The sequence below is a fragment of the Tribolium castaneum genome, chromosome 8 (assembly GCF_031307605.1).
Source record: "Tribolium castaneum strain GA2 chromosome 8, icTriCast1.1, whole genome shotgun sequence".
Lineage (NCBI taxonomy): Eukaryota > Metazoa > Arthropoda > Insecta > Coleoptera > Tenebrionidae > Tribolium > Tribolium castaneum.
Genome location: NC_087401.1, coordinates 14,823,357 through 14,836,541, shown reverse-complemented (window position 1 = coordinate 14,836,541; position 13,185 = coordinate 14,823,357). Strand labels below are relative to the sequence as shown.

Sequence of the window (13,185 nt, the reverse complement as noted above, 5' to 3'; positions counted from 1 at the left end):
TTGACACGAGTCAAGTCGGGCCGGGGGCGCCGTTGCCCGTTTCTTGTCGGCGTCTAAATAAATAATTGGGCGTCTTGTGGCGTCGCGACGCGTGACGCATTTAACAATTTCATGACGCATCTCCTGAATTTATGTAAATTTGGAGTTGCCGCCCTTACATCTCCCGTTCAATTGTTTACAGTACAGTCCCGTCCCCCCAACTGTCAATTGTGGTTCACCCCGTATTTAGTTTTTTCGCGATTGGAAAGCGTCCCGACGTCAGTTGCGGCGTCGCGTGATGTTTATGGTGGCGTTCGTGGCGTCGTGTGCCCCCTTGTCGCGTGAATTAGTGAGAAATTCCCGCGCGTTGTTTGCCGCGAGTGTACCAAGCCGGCAAAATTGCAAATGGCGGGGGTCTATATATAAATATTATATTTAGAATTGTTGCACGTTTTCGGTTTTGTGGCGGTTCCCGAGGGTGAAAGTGGGTGCTAGTGCGCGTCCCGGGGGCGGCTTTTGCGTTTTTGCGGCGATTCGTGCGGGTTTTGGGGCGGAAAAGCGCGTCCACGGCCTGCTTGTTTATATTTTAAAATTGAATAGTACACCCCCTGGATCTCGGAAAGTAAATATTGTAGTGCGCCGGTGCAAGCACGGACGTACGTCGCACTCCTTACATGCTTCTAACGTGCGTCTTCGGCGACACCGTCGTCGGCGACTCAAGTCGGTGATTGGGCCTTACAAGCAATATAATTATTTAAGTGAACATTTTGCATTAAAAGTTTTTATCGATTTTTTACGCATTTTTCTCAGTGCTGGCGCTTAAATACCGGTCTTAAAGCAAGGGTAAGTGGCTCCCAAGGCCCCAGAGACTTCGATTCGCACATTAGCACATCGTTATTGCCATAAATATTGTTTTTGTTGTACATTTTTTCATAGCTATTATTTAGGGGTTAGCCAATATGGCGCAGCTTGCTTTTTATGTAATGTTTATTTCAATCGGACGCCTTCTACCACCAAATGCACCCCCAAAACCAGTGATTTTAACAATTTCGACAGTAATTACGCCAATTAATCGCAATTAATAATCGAACGGCCGGATTAATTTTTTTCCGAAAATTGAAAATTCAACCCTTATGTTCAAGTGTGCTTTGCATTTTCTCGAACTCACTATGGCTAGGTTATGTTTGTCTGGAATTTGCTGAATTTCCCGCACGTGGGAAATTCGCGAGTGCGACAAGGACGCGAAATTCCCGGGGCCACATGCCGAGACCGGCGGGCCCCGTTTTTTGTACCAGTCTGGTGGTTTTTTTGTTGTAAACAACGCGGTTGGCGCTCTTGGTGTTTATTTAAACAAAATGGCGGTGAGTGAGTTTTTTCGAATTGTTGCAGGTTTTGGACGATTGTACATTGAAATTACTATTTTTGGAGGAATATACACCGCCCCCTTGCTCTAATGAGTCTCGAGTGAAGCCGTCACAAGTAGTACGAAAATGGTGACGCCTCCGCAACAATTCTGCGTTCGCTGGAACAGCTACCAGTCGAATTTGCAAAACGCCTTCCCGAAGCTGCTCAATTCCGAGCATTTCGTCGACGTTACGTTGGCCTGCGAGAATGAGATGCTGAAGTGCCACAAGGTGGTCCTGTCAGCGTGCTCCACGTATTTCGAGAAACTTCTCCTAGACAATCCTTGCCAGCACCCCATTATTTTCATGAAAGATATGAAGTAAGTGCCGAAAGTGGCAAAACCGCGCTTATTTCGCGTCCAGGTTTCAGGAGATGCAGTCACTGGTCGACTTTATGTACAAAGGCGAAGTGAACGTAACTCAGGACGATTTACCTTCATTGTTGAAAAGCGCAGAGGCCTTGCAAATCCGGGGCTTATGTGGGTCTGATCAGTTGTTAAGCCAGCAACAGTTGGGGGCCCTCAAGCCACAAGTAGGGATTTGTTGGGTTTTTCGCTTGATTGATTGATTTTTTTTAGTCAAAACCGGTCCTCAATAACGTAGATAAGAACCACGAAATGGCCAAACCGGCCGAAGTTAAAAAAGAGGATAAAATCGAAAGTTCGGAAAATAATCCGTCGTCGTCCGAGTGCGATTCGAACGACGGGGTCCAAAGCAAAGCTAACGCCAGAGTCACGCCTTCAAACATCCAAAGAATTGTTTTCCCGGAACATGAATTGAAGGAGGAAGTGGATAACGATTCGTATTATGAGGGCGAGAGCGATCTCATGGATACGGAGTTTCTCGAAGAAGACGTCGCGATTAACACGAATGATCTCAACAAAACGCCCGAGTTTGCCATCGCCAACGTCTCCTGCCAGTACGATGGCAGTCCAGGTAGTTTTAATTTATTTAGTTTATTTATTAGCCCTTCAAACGTAAGTAAACAGATACAATGGACCGGTTCTAAGTTCTATTGTGGAATTATTTAATTTCATAACTATGCCTTTCTATTCGAGCTTTTATTTAACTTATTTTTTGTCTGCCTGTTTTATATTGTGCGAGTCAGAGGATTATTGTTATCTGAATCAGCTGAAATTTTGCATGCGGACGTAATTTCCGTCATTATAATATATAATACTTACGTTACTTAATAATAATTGTTAAACAATTCACAATTATTTTTAAACACTTATCAATATTTATATTTAATTAAAATACGAGGAAAGCGATCAAGGTTTCAAAAAATTTAGTTTGCGATGTATTAAGTTGAATAGAAAATACCATTAATTTTTGCCACGTTTTACAGCTCGAAACGCAATTTTGTGTAATATAATTTTTAAGAAAAAACCGGAGTTTTTATTTAAAATTTGTATCTTAACACAAAAGTGACGCAATTTCTGATGCAATTTAACTATTTTTTGAATACTTATTGAGGGAATTAAGTAAAATAATCGACTGTCTTCTGAAAAATATGGCTGATGACTTGGAAAAAAAAATTTTTCGACCAAATTCAGCGATTTTTTGGTTTACTTTTAACGAAATTTCACGTTCTTGTGCCATTTTCGATCCAAGTCGGTGATTTTTGACGAAAATTTGCTGAATAAATGCATTTACATCCAGTTTATTGAGTTTTTAACTCGATTTAGTAAAATTTCATTTAATTAAAAAAAATGCCAAAATTGCTCTATTTTCCAACGAACTTTGAGATTTTATAAACCGAAAATTTATAAAAATTGGATAATATGTGCACATTCCGAGCATTTAAATACGTTTTGTCTCGAAATTTAATTAAACCGAGTTGAAAATTAACTAAATTGGGCTGAGAATGAAATTGTTTTGGGTCTGTTGGCATATTTTTCAGCCAATCCTCCCAATATTTTCTTTATTTTTTATTTAATTTAATAAGTTCATAGTCTGCGTTCGCGACAACAGCAAGTAAACTAAATAAAATTAAAGTTTCGAGTTCAAATTTCGTGTTTTTTCATTATTAGTGTAACATTTTGTAGAATATTCGTTAATTAATTCGAGAATATTCATTAAATAATTTTTTCAACAACTTAATATGTAGTGGATAATGATAATGAAGAACAAAGGAATGAATTAACAAAGAAATATTGTCGTAATAAGTTCCGCTACAATACTTTCACATAAAAAACAACTATCACTTTTCAAACTCTTTATTTACTGATAATAAATAGAAAAAAAAAATACGCGAGTCAGAGGATTATTGTTATCTGAATCAGCTGAAATTTTGCATGCGGACGTAATTTCCATCATTATAATATATAATACTTACGTTACTTAATAATAATTGTTAAACAATTCACAATTATTTTTAAACACTTATCAATATTTATATTTAATTAAAATACGAGGAAAGCGATCAAGGTTTCAAAAAATTTAGTTTGCGATGTATTAAGTTGAATAGAAAATACCATTAATTTTTGCCACGTTTTACAGCTCGAAACGCAATTTTGTGTAATATAATTTTTAAGAAAAAACCGGAGTTTTTAACGATTTTAACCGAATTTAACGATTTTTTGAATATTTATTGAGGGAATTAAGTAAAATAATCGACTGTCTTCTGAAAAATATGGCTGATGACTTGGAAAAAATTTTTTTCGACCAAATTCAGCGATTTTTTGGTTTACTTTTACGAAATTTCACGTTCTTGTGCCATTTTCGATCCAAGTCGGTGATTTTTGACAAAAATTTGCTGAATAAATGCATTTACATCCAGTTTATTGAGTTTTTAATTCGATTTAGTAAAATTTCATTTAATTACGTGCTTAAAAAATGCCAAAATTGCTCTATTTTCCAACGAACTTTGAGATTTTATAAACCGAAAATTTATAAAAATTGGATAATATGTGCACATTCTGAGCATTTAAATACGTTTTGTCTCGAAATTTAGTTAAACCGTGTTGAAAATTAACTAAATTGGGCCGAGAATGAAATTGTTTTGGGTCTGTTGGCATATTTTTCAGCCAATCCTCCCAATATTTTCTTTATTTTTTATTTAATTTAATAAGTTCATAGTCTGCGTTCGCGACAACAGCAAGTAAACTAAATAAAATTAAAATTTCGAGTTCAAATTTCGTGTTTTTCGTTATTAGTTTAATATTTTGTAGAATATTCGATAATTAATTCGAGAATATTCATTAAATAATTTTTTCAACAACTTAATATGTAGTGGATAATGATAATGAAGAACAAAGGAATGAATTAACAAAGAAATATTGTCGTAATAAGTTCCGCTACAATACTTTCACATAAAAAACAACTATCACTTTTCAAACTCTTTATTTACTGATAATAAATAGAAAAAAAAATAAATACGCGAGTCAGAGGATTATTGTTATCTGAATCAGCTGAAATTTTGCATGCGGACGTAATTTCCATCATTATAATATATAATACTTACGTTACTTAATAATAATTGTTAAACAATTCACAATTATTTTTAAACACTTATCAATATTTATATTTAATTAAAATACGAGGAAAGCGATCAAGGTTTCAAAAAACTTAGTTTGCGATGTATTAAGTTGAATAGAAAATACCATTAATTTTTGCCACGTTTTACAGCTCGAAACGCAATTTTGTGTAATATAATTTTTAAGAAAAAACCGGAGTTTTTAACGATTTTAACCGAATTTAACGATTTTTTGAATATTTATTGAGGGAATTAAGTAAAATAATCGACTGTCTTCTGAAAAATATGGCTGATGACTTGGAAAAAATTTTTTTCGACCAAATTCAGCGATTTTTTGGTTTACTTTTACGAAATTTCACGTTCTTGTGCCATTTTCGATCCAAGTCGGTGATTTTTGACAAAAATTTGCTGAATAAATGCATTTACATCCAGTTTATTGAGTTTTTAATTCGATTTAGTAAAATTTCATTTAATTACGTGCTTAAAAAATGCCAAAATTGCTCTATTTTCCAACGAACTTTGAGATTTTATAAACCGAAAATTTATAAAAATTGGATAATATGTGCACATTCTGAGCATTTAAATACGTTTTGTCTCGAAATTTAGTTAAACCGTGTTGAAAATTAACTAAATTGGGCCGAGAATGAAATTGTTTTGGGTCTGTTGGCATATTTTTCAGCCAATCCTCCCAATATTTTCTTTATTTTTTATTTAATTTAATAAGTTCATAGTCTGCGTTCGCGACAACAGCAAGTAAACTAAATAAAATTAAAATTTCGAGTTCAAATTTCGTGTTTTTCGTTATTAGTTTAATATTTTGTAGAATATTCGATAATTAATTCGAGAATATTCATTAAATAATTTTTTCAACAACTTAATATGTAGTGGATAATGATAATGAAGAACAAAGGAATGAATTAACAAAGAAATATTGTCGTAATAAGTTCCGCTACAATACTTTCACATAAAAAACAACTATCACTTTTCAAACTCTTTATTTACTGATAATAAATAGAAAAAAAAATAAATACGCGAGTCAGAGGATTATTGTTATCTGAATCAGCTGAAATTTTGCATGCGGACGTAATTTCCATCATTATAATATATAATACTTACGTTACTTAATAATAATTGTTAAACAGTTCACAGTTATTTTTAAACACTTATCAATATTTATATTTAATTAAAATACGAGGAAAGCGATCAAGGTTTCAAAAAATTTAGTTTGCGATGTATTAAGTTGAATAGAAAATACCATTAATTTTTGCCACGTTTTACAGCTCGAAACGCAATTTTGTGTAATATAATTTTTAAGAAAAAACCGGAGTTTTTATTTAAAATTTGTATCTTAACACAAAAATGACGCAATTTCTGATGCAATTTAACGATTTTTTGAATATTTATTGAGGGAATTAAGTAAAATAATCGACTGTCTTCTGAAAAATATGGCTGATGACTTGGAAAAAAAATTTTTCGGCCAAATTCAGCGATTTTTTGGTTTACTTTTAACAAAATTTCACGTTCTTGTGCCATTTTCGATCCAAGTCGGTGATTTTTGACAAAAATTTGCTGAATAAATGCATTTACATCCAGTTTATTGAGTTTTTAACTCGATTTAGTAAAATTTCATTTAATTAAAAAAATGCCAAAATTGCTCTATTTTCGAACGAACTTAAAAATTTTATAAACCGAAACTTTATAAAAGTTGGATAATATGTGCACATTCTGAGCGTTTAAATACGTTTTGTCTCGAAATTTAGTTAAATAAGTTGAAAATTAACTAAATTGTGCCGAGAATGAAATTGTTTTGTGTTTGTTGGCATATTTTTCGGTCAATCCTCCCATTGTTTTCTTTATTTTTTTATTTAATTTAATAAGTTCATAGTCTGCGTTCGCGACAACAGCAAGTAAACTAAATAAAATTAAAATTTCGAGTTCAAATTTCGTGTTTTTCGTTATTAGTTTAATATTTTGTAGAATATTCGATAATTAATTCGAGAATATTCATTAAATAATTTTTTCAACAACTTAATATGTAGTGGATATTGATAATGAAGAACAAAGGAATGAATTAACAAAGAAATATTGTCGAAATAAGTTCCACTACAATACTTTCACATAAAAAACAACTATCACTTTTCAAACTCTTTATTTACTGATAATAAATAGAAAAAAAAATAAATACAACGCATTTATTTTAATGGCACCCCTACAATTTATAGCAAGATATTAATAACGCCCCATTTTCTACATCTCACTTGGATAGGAAAAAATACATCTTCGTCTGCTACAGTTTGTAGCAAGACATTAAAAATAAAGTAAAAAAAATCTCTGACCTTTATTCCAGTTTGTAGCATCGCATCATCTTCTTAAACAAGCCTACTGAAATAAAAATAATAAAATTATTAAATTATTTTTATATTATTATTAAATAATTATAATGTGACATTAAATTAACAAACATTAGGTAGATCAGGATCGGTTTACAGAAAGCGAAATTAAACTAAAGCATATTTCCAACTTTGAAATAACCTGACTCTTGAGTTAATTTTTACCTTTTCTAACTCAGACCTAAGGTGGGAATTAAGATATAGTTAAACTAATTTATTTTAAGTTGACTCAGCATTATTTGACTCTAAAGTTAACTTACTTTTGACATAACGTGCCTAAGTTGCCATTTAAAATGCACTGACAAATCTCAAGTTAATCTCGAATTAAAATTTGATTGCAATTAAAATAATCCCTAAACCGGCCCTTAATGTAATTAATTTTTTGAAAATGTAAATAAATTACAGACTAACCCTTTAATCCTGATTGTTTTCTCCCTTTCTCCATTCCAGTAGCACACACTAACCGCGAACAACACGCACTTTTAACCGCAGAATTTAAATTTTATTTATGAAGTCCGTCCGCGACAACAACAAGTAACAAACTGATCAAATTAAACGGTACAGTAATTGTGTAAAAATATGGATAAAACGTCACCAACAAAAAATATAATCTGTGAGAGATAACTAATTATTCCCCGGTTGAAACAGAGGTTTGTCTGAGTCATTGGTTTGTTACGACTTCGTTTTTTTTTTGAGGTGCATACCTGAAAAATATACAGGGGGTTCAAACGCTGAAAGTCATTCCTATTTTACTTTTACTCTCAAAAAGGACTAAAAGACTGAACAACAACTGAAAAATCTAGACACTTAAACATTCAGGACTTTGGAAATGTTTCGTACACTGCTGATTAGATTCTCTTCAAAAGCTTGAATTACAGCCCCAACTATTGCTTCGTTTCCAGTGACGTGTTTTGTCCTCACTAGATTTAGTTCACGTACGCTTCCTGTGTCTTCAAATTATTGACGATTCTTTGAACTTTAAATTCCATAAATAACATTTTACAAAAAGTCCAGCACTTTCCATAGGAGAATATTGATTCCTTTTTCAACAACACAGAAATTTCAGCCAGTGTTGTTGGTTTTTAAAGTAATTTCACCAAATTAAAACAATTTTACTTTTCTGACAGCGCGCAAACTTTTGACGGTTTTTTTCAGTGGTACACAAAATGCCGCATAGAAATGCTTCATCAATTGTTTGAAAAGGTGACTGCCCAAATTACTATCAAAATTTGGATTAAGTTTTTAACAAGAAAATTTAATTTTTTTCTTGGTTCAGCCGAGCGATCTGGTTAATTTTTTGTGTAGCCATTTATTTTTCGGGGTTTAATGACCCAACGGTAATTTGGCTTAATTTTAAATAAAAGAAATGTGTTTTAAAATTTCATTTTTTAACTTGAGGTCATTTTTTCATAACAATCCGTTGACAAATAACTGAGATATTAAGCTCGAAAGTCTTAGCTGAGACACCTTGTAGTTCACGCTTTAAATTGATTTTTTATTTATTTCTATATTGCTAAAAAACGAAACAGTAGTTTCGTTTGTGGTATAGTTTCCAAATTTTAACTTGGAATGCGTAGCAATTAGATTAATTTTCGCAAATTTTCTGCAGGTTCGGCGACGAATCGGCGCATCCGGCGCTCGGACGAGGAGCTGCGACGTGCCGCCGAGTGCATAACCCGCGGCCAAACCTTCCAAACGGTCAGTGATCAGTTCAATATCCCCATATCGACAATCCGTTTTTACATGGCGAGGAAAGGTATTTTGCCTCGACGTAAGCGAGGAAGGGCTTGTTCGGGCCCAACGGGACTGCCCATGCCTGTCCAGACGTACCATTCGCCAGGTAACACCAGTCCCGTTGGCCCACCCTACCATATCGTCCATTACAAGTTACCAACGTTGGGTGTTTCAAAACTTAAGTAAGAGGCGGACCCTTGATTCATTTTTTTTTTATTTTACTTTCTTTTTTACGCGATCTATTTATTTTTTATGATTTTTTTTATACAAAGTTCAGTATTTTAATTTCGACTGTACTTAGATTAGGGATTTTTTGCTGCCAAATGATGTTAATTTTTACGGATTCGACTCAATTTCAGTTATTGATAATTATAAGGAAAATGGAAAATTGTCTTCTAAGATATTAAGATATTGTCGTGGTTAGAAAAAAATATTGTAGGAAGTTGTGACTTAGGTTAATCGGAAAATTGGTGAACTAGAATTGTACAAAAGAACCTTCTGATATTTGAAAACTGTACTAGTCCGAAAAGATGATTATTTTGTATAACGTGTGATTTTGCCCATCACTTTTTTTATTTAATTTTTAGGGCTGCCATTCGTGATATTTAAAATCATTCTCATCTATTTATTTTAACCATCGCAAACGTCACCGTAATCAAAAGTAGGCTTCCATCGTAATTTAAGAGAAGAAAAGTATCTCATTTTTTATTAGGTTAAGACCCTAACCAAAGCAGTTGACTGATAGAGTGGCAGCTTAAGAGACTAAGCAATACCAACACACACACAAAAGAATTATAATTACGCTTATTTTTTTATTTTTATTTTGTTCCCGATATCTTGCAAAACGGATAATAATGCCAGTGATACACACAGAGTAAGTAATTAAGCCATAGACCGCACTCACCTCATTTTATTTATCGTGTTTTGTTTTCCGTTTCATGGTCGTAAAAATAGACAAAAACTGAGACACCACTGTTTAGGTGCCAGATTCTCTGATCTTTGTAAAAAGGAAATAACAATCGTATTTATCGAGCGTGCACGCGCTCGAAACCAGTAATTATTATCGATAAGACTAGTGATAAGTGATTTGTTAGATTTAGACCAGTTTGTGTTGATTTTGATTTTGTTCTTCACTTCGTTATGTATCCGGCTCTCATTTATCGAGTTTTTAGTTGTAGGTTCGTGTATGATATGTAGCCGTTCACTTGAACAATTAGTTTAGGGATTTTCCGAAATTTCTTTTGGGATTCATAGTGATTTTTTCGCAGTTTTCGATTCTTCTCCGTAGAAGACCTCCTGTAAAGTATATTATGTGTACAAGTGCCATCTATAATATATTTTTCTAGTTAAATAGAACGCTTATGTCTTGTGACTTAGACATTGTATACAGTATTCTGTCGTAATATACAAGTATTATATACAAGGGACTTGTCTCGACCTGTCTTCTTCCAACTTCCGAACATTTTCTTGGCAATCTTCCTCCTCAACCTGTCCCGCATTTCCAAACAACACAACATTTTCCGTAAAAATTTATTAATTAGAATACAACTTGATGGTCCCGTCGGCCCCCGAGGAGAACACCCACGGTTGCAACGGGTGGAAAAGCACCCCAAAGATGCCAAAATCGTTGTTCGTTTCGTGATCCTGCAGCCGTTTCAGGGGCACAATCAGTGGATTTTTCAGCAAGTCGTTGTACACCATCCCGTGACACACAATCAAGCTCTTATCATCGGACCCGGAGGCGAAAAGCGGGTACCGCTTATGGAAGGCCACCCCGCGGACCGCCGTCCCGTGAAGCCTCAAGGTCTGGTACGGCTTGGTGGACAAATCCAGGTCAAACCACAACATTTTGCGATCGTACGTCCCCACTAGAAGATTATCACCGCCTGGGTGTATGGCCATGGTGGAAATCCACTTGGAGTTCGTCAGCAGCTTCTTCATCAAGGTTTGCTTCACCAGGTCGTAGATGCGGACGTGTCGCTGCGTGGCCACAAAGAGGCAGGGTTTGGTCGGGTGGAATAAAACACACTGGACTAGGCCTTTGGACTTGGTGAAGGGGATTTGCGACCTGCGACGGCTGATCTGACTGATTAGAACCGAGCGGTTGAGGCCGTCGGGCATCACAGTGGCGAAGTAGTCGCCCTTGCCGTGCCACGTGACCTGGGCCACTTCCTTGAAGTGTTTGAGGGCGATTCGGACGCCTTGAGTGTACTCTTTCGGGTCGATTGATTCCGACCATTCGACGGTGGTTTTGATTCGTTCGCTCACGATTGCGTCGCTTTGGGGGGCGGTTTCGAGGACCGAATCCGTCTTGGAAGTGATCAAAGTGTCGCCAAGGTGCGGGTTGATTAGCAGGACACGGTTGGAGGCGGCGACAAGGATCAAGGAAAGGGCGGGGTTAGGGCACCACTCGACTGAACGGACCACGCCCCCCGTGTCAATCGTTTTGAGGCAACGCCCGGTATTAACCTCCCATAATTTGATGGTACCATCATCGGAACCGCTCACTAGGTACTGGCCGATTTTATCGGTACTTATGGTACGGACCATGTCGCCATGTCCCTTGTATTCAATCGAGAGAGTGGTGGGGAACGGTTGTAGGTCTTTCGGACTCGGGAGTTTGGGCACCAAAGCTTCAGGCTCGATGTTCAGTTTCATTTTAATCCCACGGGGGCACAAATACAAGTCCAAACAGCGCAAAAACCTCTCTTTTATGTATCGAGGGTACGCTGGAACGTGTCTCAGTGACTCGAACTTTTGTGGCACGAAATGTAATTTCCGTTTCCAGGGGGCGTTTTTATGTTTATTCCACTGTTTGAGTTCTTTTTCATCGAATAAATACTCCGGTGGTGGGTTATATGACTCGGCATGGCCAGGCAGGAGGCGCTTCGGTGCCGGTATGTGTTTGTGAATGCGCCTCATGTCTTCGGCCTGGTCATCGGTGGCCCACAACATGTAAAACTCGGGCTCTTTCTTCGCGCGCAGTTTTTCGGCCTCGGCCCGCGTCTTGATCCAGCCCATCTTCAGGGCGTGCACCAGCTTGGAGACTTTCTTGGCGTCGCTTTTGCTCGGCAGGAAGGAGCGCTTGTGTTCGGGGAATTTCCGGAGCGGTGTTTTCATCACCTCGGACGTGAACCATTCGATCCACGGGGCGTATTCGTCGAAGGTGGCGTCCGGGATTTGGTTGGCTTTGAGGCGCTTGATGAGGTCGATGTCGGCGTCGGAGAGGACGACGTTTTGGCCGGTTTGCGGGTCTTTGACGGTGCGCCAGAAGTCGGGGTCTTCCATGCGCTTGAGGAAGGTGTCGAGGAGGTCGCCCGACTCGGGCTTGATGATCTGGTTGCCGTCCCAGTCGTAGCCCAGGTGTTTGAAGTCGTCGTACCAGTTCATGGGGATGTTGCCCACGGTGGTGCGGATGTCCTCCTCGTCGGAGGTGTCGTGCGAGGAGTATTCGTCTCTTGCTGGGTTGGCGGTGTCTTCGGCGGCGTTTTCTTCATTCTCCAGCTCGTTTTCGTCGCTTTCTTCATCGGTGGTGTTTGAATCGTCTTCATCGCTTTCTTCAATTTCATCATCGGAGTCGTTCAAATCTTCGTCGCTTTCTTCAATTTCGCCATCGGAGTCGGAGCTGTCGGCGTCTTCCCCATTTACAACATTCAAAAGCTCCTAGAAAATTCCGTATTTGCTTTTTTTGGAAATTTCGCTCAAAAACAATGAACTTTAAATTATTTAATACAATTCATTCAAATTTAGGGCCAAAAATAGTAAAAAACGTGTTTAAATTCAAACAGTTTACGCGCCCCCGAGAATTTAGGAATCGCTTAAACTAACCTCATTCTCGACAGACTCTGCACCAGAATCAGGCTCGTCACTTTCCTCGGCCGATTTTTCTAATTTTCGTTTTAAAAACTGTTCTTTTTTGCCCATTTTTACGTTTGTTTATCGGCCACACATGCTAAGAAAGTTGGGTTAAGTTACCACATGTCCCTAGAATAACACTTTTATAGAAGCGGAACATAATGGTTGGCAATGAATTCCTAGCTGAAGCCATCTAGCCGCATCATCACGTACTAAAAATGGCGCGAATTTAAAATAATTCCGATTACTTTATATTTTTTTAATTTTTGCTCACGTCAAAATGATGCCAATACCTTATCAAATACAATTATTATGAAAATTTCTTAATTGTATTTGAAAAGGTGGA

General features: G+C 36.7%; 2 protein-coding genes across 2 annotated transcripts; one reads left to right on the top strand and one right to left on the bottom strand.

Moving 5' to 3' along the window:
• Positions 1-156: 156 nt before the first annotated feature.
• On the top strand, positions 157-10,411 carry LOC662085 (protein abrupt). Its single transcript, XM_968206.4, has 5 exons — positions 157-822; positions 1,369-1,702; positions 1,746-1,914; positions 1,961-2,318; positions 8,860-10,411. Exons 2-5 carry the CDS (start codon positions 1,470-1,472, stop codon positions 9,168-9,170), a joined length of 1,071 nt encoding a protein of 356 aa, XP_973299.1. The 5' UTR covers positions 157-822; positions 1,369-1,469; the 3' UTR covers positions 9,171-10,411.
• Positions 10,412-10,500: 89 nt separating this feature from the next.
• On the bottom strand, positions 10,501-13,006 carry LOC662049 (uncharacterized protein). Its single transcript, XM_968172.5, has 2 exons — positions 12,813-13,006; positions 10,501-12,647 (listed from the first exon to the last, which is right to left on the bottom strand). Exons 1-2 carry the CDS (start codon positions 12,906-12,908, stop codon positions 10,518-10,520), a joined length of 2,226 nt encoding a protein of 741 aa, XP_973265.1. The 5' UTR covers positions 12,909-13,006; the 3' UTR covers positions 10,501-10,517.
• Between the last annotated feature and the right edge of the window lie 179 nt (positions 13,007-13,185).